General features: G+C 40.5%; 1 protein-coding gene across 5 annotated transcripts; it reads right to left on the bottom strand.

The window, feature by feature from the left end:
- Positions 1–948: 948 nt before the first annotated feature.
- On the bottom strand, positions 949–10,919 carry PTP4A1 (protein tyrosine phosphatase 4A1). 5 transcript variants are annotated; one of them, XM_004381350.2, is made up of 6 exons: positions 10,733–10,919; positions 6,507–7,054; positions 4,734–4,826; positions 4,080–4,210; positions 3,071–3,145; positions 949–2,364 (listed from the first exon to the last, which is right to left on the bottom strand). In XM_004381350.2, exons 2-6 carry the CDS (start codon positions 6,609–6,611, stop codon positions 2,247–2,249), a joined length of 522 nt encoding a protein of 173 aa, XP_004381407.1. In that variant the 5' UTR covers positions 6,612–7,054; positions 10,733–10,919; the 3' UTR covers positions 949–2,246. The 5 variants fall into 5 exon arrangements, with proteins under 5 accessions (XP_004381407.1, XP_023591622.1, XP_023591623.1 ...); XM_023735854.1 differs by having other exon boundaries at positions 6,507–7,051; positions 10,733–10,895; XM_023735855.1 differs by lacking the exon at positions 10,733–10,919 and adding an exon at positions 9,844–10,499.
- Between the last annotated feature and the right edge of the window lie 274 nt (positions 10,920–11,193).

Genomic DNA, 11,193 nt, shown 5'->3' with positions numbered 1-11,193 from the left:
AGTCAAGAAATCAAACAACTTAATGAACTGGGCACATCTCCTGCAAAAGACCTCTTTCAAGTGTTAAAAAAGTACTCATCTCGAGGACTAAGGTGCACCTGACCCAAGCCATGGTATTTTCAATCACCTCATATGCATGCAAAAGCTGGACAATGAGTAAGGAAGACCGAAGAATTGATGCCTTTGAATTATGGTGTTAGGGAAGGATATTGACTATACCATGGACTGCCAAAGAACAAGCAAATCTGTCTTGGAAGAAGTACAGCCAGAATGCTCCTTAGAAGCACAGATGGTGAGACTTTGTTTCACGTACTTTGGACACGTTATCAGGGGGACCAGTCCCTGGAGAAGGACATCATGCTTGGTAGAGAGTCAGTGAAAAAGATGAAGACCTTGATGAGATTGACTGACACAGTGGCTGAAAAAAACATAACAAGAGGACTGGACAGTGTTTTGTTCTGTTGTACATGTGGTCGCTATAAGCTGGAACCAACTTGATGGGACCTAACAGTAAAACAATACTTATTAAGCTCTCATGTGACAGATACTTAAAATTCAAATTCATTTTCAATCTATAAAGATACGTAATTATCAGTTTGCTAATAAACTGAGGCTCAGAAGTCAAGCTGCCTAAAACTGCTAATAATTGGTGAAACTGATCTTCAAATCAGATCTTCCTCTACTATATAAACACTGCTTCTCCTCAGTACAGAATAAAAAATTAGTACAAAATTACCTAGACCTTTTAATCAAAAAGGAAGTTTATAATGAGAGCACTTTTAGTATTACAGTTCTCACAACTCTCACAAAATGTTTACAAGCTTACCAAAATGCTGACTTCATATAATCCAACATTTATAAAATGAGGACGCATTTAACTTCAAATGGAGTTAAGTAGAATCATTCACAAAATAAGTTGTAAACCTTAAGCACAACAATCTCGATAAATGCATTTCATCATTTATTTAGATGTTTAAGCTCTCGCAACTAGGTTTTTACAAGCTGGTGAACACTGACAAATTATTTCTCCCACAGAACTATAACCACACATTCCCAGACAGTATAAATATATGGTTGAACTAACATTAATACACATCACCATTTTATCAATTATATAATAAAACAAATTATCAAGTATCCAAATATTAAGTTACACAGCTCAAAAGGCATATAAAAATTAGAGTCTGCTCAATTCAGTAGCAGAAACCTACGTTTTTTGCAAGACAGGTTGGAAAGAGAAGGGGGAAAAAAATCACACTTCAAACAAAAGTTGGTAAACAACTTCAAATTGATATGGAAAAAAAATGACAAGAATTTCAGAAATTTTATGATTAAGAATCGTTTTAGCTACAATAACAAAGCATCTCTACCTTTTAAAAAAATATTTACTAAATTAAAGAGCATATTCTACATGTTCTGCACAAGACAAAGGCAACATTTTACTAAAAATATTTAATAGCCCCCTCCCATTCTTTTTTTCAGGCCCTCCCTGTTAAGTTGCACCCCAAAGTGCAAACATTAAATTAACTCTAAGGCTTTTTTTTTTCTTTGTCTGGAGACATTAAAGACATGTGCTTCTGTACAATGTAGATTTTTCAAAATGGTTTTCCATAAAAGCACAAAATGAGATTTGTATAAAGACATTAAACAATCACTGTAAGACCTGGTAAAAATCCAACAAAAATCAATGGTTGTGCAAACCTGATGTATACTGATACGAATGTGGGAGATGTAAACAAAAAGTGAACAGGCAAAAAATGACAGATCCTACTTTCAATGTTTGAAATGACTGAAGGAATAAACCACATAAGGTCTAGAGTGTTCATAGTTCCTGGGATTTTTTAGTTCTGTATGATACTAAAAATATACAAGTATTGTGCTGGGTATTTTGGCACCTAATCTCTCTAAATTTCTTATATATTGATAAGATTCTGGCATGGGAATAGATTTAAAGAAGACATAACAATACTGCATGATTTCAGGAAAGGTCAATTGGTACAAATGATAAGCACATTTTAAATGCTGAACAGTAAGAAACCTTTGCTAAGTATCCAGATAGGTTGATCGTAACCCAAACACGGAGGTTGCAATTCTTTCAAGCTTGTAGCCTGGTAAAACTGGTTTTCAATACTCGTATGGAAGCTTTATTAGACTTATCCACCAAATTAACATGTTGGTAAATATGCACGACAAATTCGGTCCTGTCTCAAGTTCCACTTCCAAAGCAATACCATCAGGCACCGGTTTTATTGAATGCAACAGTTGTTTCTATGACCATTGGACTCTTTGAAGCGCAGCCGCATTTTAGGACGATACTTCTCCAAATACAAAAGTTGCTTGCTGTTAAAAGCTCCACGCCGCTTTCTAGAAGGAGAAAGGGGTGGAGGGAAAGAATGTGCAATTAAAGTAAAATCTATTATGTTTACTGTGATACGGACAATTATCTCTCTTGGGAGAATTTATCTTTTGATTATTAGGCTATATAACTTAGTGCAGAAAGGAACATGGACAGGCCTACATGTGTTAAGTGGCAAAAGATACCAAAAAGGATTTTCTGTACCTTTCTTAGAGTGGTGGCTACAATGGTCAAAATCCATGAATCAAAGAGAATACGAAACTAATGTACGGTGACAGTAGTCAGAAAAAGGTTACCTCTGGTGGCAGAAGAGTGGACTACAAAAGGGGAGAAGGGCACTTTCTGAAGTGATGAAAATGTGTATCTTGTGTTGGGTGGTTGCAATTTGGGTATTACGGTTAACTCATCTAAATGTGAGACCTATGCAAGTAAACAGTAACACATATTCAATCAAGAACTTAAAAAGCACTAAAGAATTAGTTTGTTAGTCTGTTGTTAGTGTGCTGAATTTGAAACTGTAATATGAGCATCTGCGTGGGATGCAAGAGAGAAAAATCTTTATTTTGTGGTTTCAATACTATCTTAAAAGTTTTCCACAATGGTCACATGTGCTATTAGAAAAAAAACTGTTTTCTTAGTAATGTAATGATGCACTCACATTTAATGGTAAAATAAGAGACTGTGCATGAAAAGAAGGATCCATTAAATACTTACTGTCTTATGAACTGTACTGCATCTTCATATTTCATTCCACCTTCAATTAATGCTAGGGCAACAAGCACTGGAGCTCTAGTGAAGTAAGAATTTTGATAAAAATCATTTTTTCCATTAAATCCTAGAAAATTCATTATTCCAACCATTCCCCTATCTAGAGGTATTGGTATCTACCATACTTCCTAAGTAATACCTGTAGTAAGTATTGATCGTATGTTAAAAAATTAAATTTATAAAGAATCAGTACCTTCATATCAAACCCAGATTTTTATCTAAAACAAAAAATAAACCATGACCTTACTATTATTAAGGGAGCCTAAATGTTAAGATTTGTATTCTTGGAAGGGCACCTTGAAAAAATGCAGGGGAGGAAGTAAATCTTCATAAATGCAGACAATTCTTTCAAATTTCCAAGCAGTAAAAAATATTTTCTACTTAAAAAAAACTCTTAGAAAAGTCTGCTTACTCTTCTAGGTTTTATTACATAAAGGATTGTGACACAAATACAGAATGCCAATCCCCAGATCAATGCTTTTCATTTCACTCTTCCCACTAGAATAGAGCTAGGGGTGGGGCAGGAGAAATGGCCTGGGGGGTCGTTATAAGAAGTCTGGACAGTACTGTGTAATGAGTTCCTACTGAATCAGAATCACCAGTATCAAGAATGCTATATTCAAAAGTACACCAATAAATGCAATGCAGGCCACCTTTTAGACAACTCAGTCCTTTTTCCAAGTGAGCCTGGACAAGGATTCTAATACCACTGATACCACCTAGCACACAAGATTAATTCCACAGCAATTTTGCCCATAGACAAACTGGAAATTGCAGCCATAGCGTGTTACTTCCCGTTGTATTGGAATACATCATTCCTTTTTATTACATTCACCTACTTTTTTATTTAGTACAATAAGTAACCTAACAAAGTAAATGGATTCACAAAAGGATAAATGAACCTTTACTAGAGTAAAAATCACTACCACTAAATGGATTTAAGAAATTCTCTTACCTCCCAAGACCCGCAACACAATGAACAGCAATACAACAACCAGGTTCTTCACGAAACTTAATTTTTACAAGACTTAACCAGTCATCAACAATCTGGTTGGATGGTGGTGCACCATCATCAAAAGGCCAATCCTAAATCGAAAGAGCAAATATTTTAAATCTTTGATACCATGCTAACCATTTTAAATTTCTAACACCCAAATATAAGTCTTTAAAAAAAAGTATTTTCATTTTAACATGCTTACCCATGTTTAATTAAACTCCACTGTTAATGAAATACAGTGAAACCTGCGAGAGCCGGGGCTACCTTGTTTTTCCGGGTCTCAAAATTTTTCCGCCTTCAACAGGGTACAGTCTCACCACTTCTCTATCGCTCGTTTTAGTGAAAAATATTTTGAGTTTTCCTTCTCTGAGAGGTTTCTGCCTTACAGAGGTTCTGGCTGTCATAGGTTTTACTGTACAACCAAGTATTGAATACAAAGATCTTTAATTACTCAAAATCTGTGCTCAGCTTTCACCTTTATTTGGAAATTAAGACACTATACCATTTTATAATTTTATGATTTAAAAAAGAAAACGTTTTGAGGACTGTGGTTTATTTGAATAAACTTTTGTTTATCAGTTATCAGAAACACAGAAAATGTTAAATACTTACAAGAACATGGATGCCTTCTTTTTCCACAAGAGCAGTGTCGTAAGTTGCTTCACATACTCTTACTATTGTGGTAACTCCATATTTCTTAAGTTCCTAGACAAAATATATATATAAAAGAATACTTAATAAAGTTTTCATAACTGCATCACTATCTACCATTTTGATCATCTCTCTAGTAAGTACTGCTGGCTAACTGAAAATCATGGAGAGTGATTATAACCTATGTATGTTTAACATGGAAGCAAAATCTCATTTTAAATTACAATACTAGAATAGCAAAATAGGGAATGTTATAAATACCACCTACAAATTTTTGTTTTTGTTTTTTAAATAAAATCCCATTGCCCTTCATATCCTGAAAGTTGTTTATAGCCATGCTAACACTGGATAGGAGGGGATGATATACTAACAAAAGTGGGGTAAGGAATAACAGAAAGACGAAGGTAAATAAAACCAAAGGAATCATTCATGATAGATGGTAATTAAAAATAAAAATACCATTAAAGTACTTCCCTCTGACAGGAAGAGGTCTATTTGTGACTATGTAGATACTTATGAAGAAGTCCTGGTGGCACAGCAGTTAAATGTTTAGCTGCTAACTTAAGGTCAGTGGTTTGAACCCAACAGCTGTTTGGCTGAAAAAGATGTGGCAGTCTGCTTGCTTCCGTAAAGATTACAGCCTTCCCTGGAAACCCTATGGGGCAGAGTTCTACTCAGTCCTATAGGATCACTGAGTTGGAACTGGCAACGGATTTGATAAATATTTATAAAATAAAATGTGTAGGTGTCCAAATAAATTATTTTGTTATAATCCTTCCTCATAGCCAAACGAGTAAGACATTTTTGGCTAGCTAGCTACCAACAGGAAGCAGAATTAACAGCTGAAATTGGACTCTAAACATCAAATAGGGTCCAAGATACATACTAACTTTGGTTTATGGCATTAGGCTAAACAGATACATGAAAATATCCATAAATGGTAGCTGCTAAGGATTGAACTGTGTTCCCCAAAAATATATGCTGTAAATGTTAACCCCTATAGGTCACCATGAGTCAGAATCGACTCCATGGCATAGGATTTGGTTTTGGTTTATACTTGTGGCTGTAATGCCGTTTGGTAATTGAGTTCTGCATTATGCTAATGAGATCACTAGTGTAGGGTGTGTCTTAAACTTGATGTAAAACAAGCAGATCTGGCACAGAAGCAAGCAGAGGTGGAGGAAGATAGATGCTTTACAGCAAGAAGACAGCCAGGAACCAAGGAACAGAAGCTGAAAACAGACAAGGACGTTCCCTTTCCCCCAGAGCCAGAGAAAGAGAGAAAGCCTTCCCCTAGAGCCAGAGCCCTGAATTTGGACTTCTAGACTCCTAAACTGTGAGAAAATAAATTTCTGATTGTTAAAGCCACCTACTTGGGATATTTCTGTTATAGCATCACTAGATAACTAAGACAGTAGCTTTCACCTGTATAAATTTCTTATAAATGTTAGCCACACTGTTACACTGTGTGCCTACAAAAATTTAAATTATGTAAACTCAGGAGCATGAAAAACTAGACATTAACATATAAATCCAAACTAAACTCAAGTACACAGCCTCAAAATTTATTAAATAACTTACACCTTTAACCTAAAGATATTAATATTTTGTTTTTGGGAAATGGCACTGTATGTACACCATCTTAAATTTTCCAAAGTAATAGTTACTTCCCTAGATACAAATCCCACTATTAAACTGCAACCGATTTAAGAGAGTAAAAGCATCAAACCTTACCTCTATAAATTTGTTTAAGGTCGCATTGGTTGGATTGTGTGTAATAAGAAATCTCATGTTCTTGTATGTGACTTCCACAGGAGCTGGGCGGTTCATTCGAGCCATATTAATTTAGTTAAAAAACACTCAATAGGGTTATGAAAGAATTTTAAAAAGTGAATACAGAAATGATGTAAAGAAACTGAAGTCTACTTCAAAATACTCCACTTGAAATTCTCAGTGCTTTGAGAGTATGATGTTGGGAGTAATGGAAAATGAAATGAACCTAACAAGCAGCAGCAATTCTTCAATCCAGTAATACTGAGGCAACAGAAAGGAAGTGCACTGAGGTTTACCCCATCCAGGTCAGAACTCTTAAAAATTGCTCTGCAGATTTCAATTCAACACTTCTGTGTCCAGGTTAACTGCTCTTATGGGGGCTTCTTGGTGGAGTAGTAATGAATTTCTACAGTTCACTTGTCTGCATAGAGGTCGTGCTGTGCCTGGCAGTAATCTCCACTGCCCTTCAGAAACTCCATAAATGTGTGACCAAGAACACCACAGAACTGCTGTTTAAAAGAAAAAAGGGGGAGAGAAAAAAAAAGTTGCTTTCCAATTCAAAAAGAACATGTTAGGTTTTTACAGTACTTAAGCACACAACTGTCTTATTCAAGCCACTTTAACTTTTACTTACATCACACACTTTAAGGGTGGTCATAGATCCAATCAATAAGCATATAACAAGCAGTCTCAAACACATTATTACTTTAAAAATAAAGTTCCTCAAAGAAGCCACTGTTAACATTTGGTGATTATCTCATTCACACACAGATATTCTTCTGTTAATCATTCCTCTTTTAATAGTTATTTGCTTTACCATTGTTATGAAATATATGTGCAACTTTCTACATTGACTTTTTCCAACTAATAAAACATTTTTATACATTACAAACTTCAAGAACACACTGAAACTGTTAGTTCTTGCATATAATCTTTCTGCAAAAATAATTAAAACTACCTTGTGTAATTATGTTTTATCTTAATGATTACCTTTTAAATTGCGCTCTTTAAAAGTTAAATTACGAAGTCACTTCTACATTTTCCTTTTGTGCTTTCTATCACTTCTTCCTTTTTAAACCCACCCAGTGGCTCTGCAGAGGAAAGGTGGGGCAAGAAAAGTCTACAGAGCCCTGGGTTGCCATGAGCTGGGGGCTGACTTGATGGCAGCTAACAACAAACTACACTTAACCAATATGTCCTTTTTTTCTTAAGAGAATTTAAAAAACTGGTTTTCAAAGTGCTTCCATATACATTATTTCATTTGATTCTCAACAACCCATTATCGTTTTAACAGAGGAGGAAAACGACAAGTCTCTGGAAGCTAAACAACTTGCTATGTGAAGAGAATGTGTGCTTATAAATTTAAGATGGATTTCTCACTTACAAACTATAAAAATATAATATTAATGATATTCTCTTGTATTTTAAAATCAAAAATTTTATTTATTCAGGCTGAATTGGAAATCTAATTTAGAGAAGAAATGGAGTGGGGCAAGTGGGGAGTGAAATTTATCCTATACTTCAAGTCTCAGAAGTAAGGTAACTACTACCATCAATAAGTAAATGTATATTGTATTTGTTTTTCCTAAGTTCTCCTTAAAGAACTAAACCAGTTTTATTACAAGCATATTTTCCAGCATATGTACAAGAAAGGCATCAATGTTAATTTTCTTCCAAGTAGTTTATAAGGTACTTGTGTACAGGACAGAGCAGAACTGCCCCACAGGGTTTCCAAGGAGCAGCTGGGGGATTTGAACTGCCAACCTTTTGGTTAGAAGCCCTAGCTAGCTCCTAACCACTACGCCACCAGGGTTTCCAAAGAGGAAACCTAAGAGAAATATTAATAGCAGAGTGCTAAGCGCCAGCCACCGCTCACACAGGAAAACTACCAAACAAAATAAAATCTTACAATAAAAAAAAAAAAAAAGTTCCACTAGTTTTCCATGTTTAAACATTTGAGGCTTAACATAAAACTTAATCAATCTGCTCCCGTTTCATTTTACACATTTAAAGCCCCATGCTAGTTACAGTCTATAGAAGAACTTCACCAAATTTTGAACAATCCATATGGAGAGATCTATCAGGTATTAAAAAATATCAAGTCAAAAACCTCAATTTATTTTTCTGGAAAAACAAACAACTAGCATTAGGATTCATTTATTACAAGATGCTATAAGGAAGTTAACTTTCATTATTCCAAATTTGTTCAAATGAGCCTTCAGAGATTGGTACTTCACAGATGGATTAAAAAAGTATTGTTCATAGTACTATTAAGGACATCACTTCTACAGTGAATAGTGACTGTAGTACCTCAACTCAAATCCTAAGTATTACTTCCTTAGAATAATATGTGTATTCTGGCACTTTTCCAACGACATACAATGAATTAAAGACAATGGTAAAGTTGTTAAGGGCTGAGTGGAGCCACCCAGTGGCTGGGGGGACTTCTACCAAAGCAGCAGTGACTACTAACACCTTTCAGTTCTGCCCAAGACGTTCCCATTCCTGATTTACTCCTGACACGCAGTTCAGAAACACCAAGGGATTTTTTTTTCCCTCTCCCACATACACGTTTCATAAAATCATAATCACATACATGAGAAGTAACGGGGAAGCTGAAATCAGTCAGACTGCAGAGCCCAACTAATAACCTGTATAACTGTTTTGTCAAGTAATTCATTAGAGCCCATTCCACATGTACTTACGTCTTAGGTAATGCATCTAAAATAACGCATGTGTAAAATGCTCACTCTTGGGAATGATCTAGCTTTCCGGTTTTCAACTGATTTACTGCTATCCTACAAAACACACATAAGAGTAACAAGAAGCACTGCTTCAGAATCTGGATTCTAAGCAAGTCGACAGTTCCCAATACAGTATAAATAAATCCTCTTGGAATGGTAGAGGCTTCCATGGACATAGATAAAACCTCAGAATTCTTGCTGACTACTGTTGCCATAAGCCAACAAGATGAAACACACGTTACACCAAAGATTTCACGAACAGTCCTAAATAGTCCCCGATTAAAACGTGCCACCCAGGGCCCTTCCAAGATAAGCAGGGAAACCGCATGCCGGTAACCGGCGTAGACTCCTTTGATTCGGTGTAACCGTAGCTCTGGCAGTTTCCAAGGCGCTTAGACTCGGGCCATTTCTCGAGCGACTAGCCCCAGAGACAGGACAAGACTCGACTTGTTCCCATTATCCAGAGCCCGAGGTGGGGCGTTAAATCCGGAACAGCTCGAATTACCAGGTGGAGACTTAGGAAGGAGGGCGGGGCAGGGAGTACGGGTCCTCACCTAGCAGAGCCTGGCTCCAGCCCGGGCAAGGCAGCAGCTCGCGGATTGCCCCCCGATGGTCGCAGCTCCGCGCACGCGGCGGTGCGCGCCCGGGCCCGCCCGAGGCGCCCCCTTCTCCGCGCCGCAATCACGGGTTCGCGCCGCGCCTTCAGTCAGGCGCGGGCGCCGAAGCCATTTTGTTTGAGGCGCCGGGCTCGGCCACGGAGCACAGGGATAACCACACCAAGGTCCTGTCCCGCCCCGGCCCCGGGCTCGGAGAGCTCCGGGCCGAGACCGTTACCAGCTGCGCCGGGCTGCCCCGCCTACCCCACGCCGACCCGGGTCCGGTGGCGACCCCGCCGCCGCGCCCTCCCCGTATCCGGCTCCGCAGTGACACGCGCAGCCCTCGCCCCACCCCGGGCCACGTCTCCCGCTCCCCGGGCGGGCCGCCCTTCTTCGGTCGAACAAAGGGGCCCCGGGACGCCGCAAAGCCCGCCGGGCCCGGACGGGGCGCGCCGGGCCGGAGGTCCAAGAGCAGAGGCGGCGGTCACAAAGCGGCTTTTGTGCCGCCCCGCCCGGCCTGCTGCGGCAGCCGAAACCGCCCCCGCCCGCCGCGCAGACCGGCTGCACTACCCTCGCCGCCCCAGGCCCGGCAGGGACGTGGAAGCCGGTGCCTCCAGCGGCCAACCGCCGCTGCGGACTCTCGCGTCCGCCTCCCCGCACCCAGCTGCGACTGACCGGCCACAGGGCCGCAGCCTGGTCCGCTACCGCCCGGGGTCCAACGGAACAGCGGGCCGGGGCGGCGGGGAGCGGACACCCGTCTCCCGTCTCCGAACAAAGGCGACGGCGGGGATGGGGGGGCCGGCCGCGGATTCCCGGCCCGAGGGGCGAGGGTGCGACGACTACTCACAGGAATATGTTTACTCATTGAAGATTGTGGCCTAATCATACAGCCGGTCCCGAGGCGGCGGCGACACAGGGGGCGGCAGTGGCTGCAGGGCAGGGGGCGGCGGTGGTCGTCGCGGGGAAGCGGCGGCAACGGTGCAGGCGGCGGCGGGGGCACCAGGTTCTACCATGCAGTGAGCGGCTCCGAAGAGAGCGCGTCGCCTAGCCGGCCCGCAGCAAAAGGAGCCAATACACGCGCCGAGGCGCCCTTGCGTCACAAGTCCTCGTTTTTATACCCGGCGCAACGTGCGAACTCTAGGACACCAATCACGGGCCGGAGCTCGGAGCACCATCACCGACGAGCGGGGGCGGAGGCCCGTCCCCCTCGGACGTCACCGCGCGGCGGCCGCCGCCGGTGTGAACCGGTTGATGAATGGCAAAGCGCTGAAGCCGGAGTATCCTCTAGGCGGAGGAGGGTGGGGACGG

Source organism: Trichechus manatus, unplaced genomic scaffold, assembly GCF_000243295.1.
Source record: "Trichechus manatus latirostris isolate Lorelei unplaced genomic scaffold, TriManLat1.0 scaffold00083, whole genome shotgun sequence".
NCBI lineage: Eukaryota > Metazoa > Chordata > Mammalia > Sirenia > Trichechidae > Trichechus > Trichechus manatus.
This window is presented reverse-complemented; position numbering and strand designations above follow the sequence as displayed.

Excerpts from the sequence above, each read along its gene's own strand:
- PTP4A1 (XM_004381350.2), bottom strand. The coding sequence starts at position 6,611 with ATGGCTCGAATGAACCGCCCAGCTCCTGTGGAAGTCACATACAAGAAC. Across the intron at positions 3,146-4,079 it reads TGTGTTGCGGGTCTTGGGAG|AGCTCCAGTGCTTGTTGCCC; the intron begins GTAAGAGAATTT and ends TTACTTCACTAG. Across the intron at positions 2,365-3,070 it reads GCAGTACAGTTCATAAGACA|AAAGCGGCGTGGAGCTTTTA; the intron begins GTAAGTATTTAA and ends TTCTCCTTCTAG.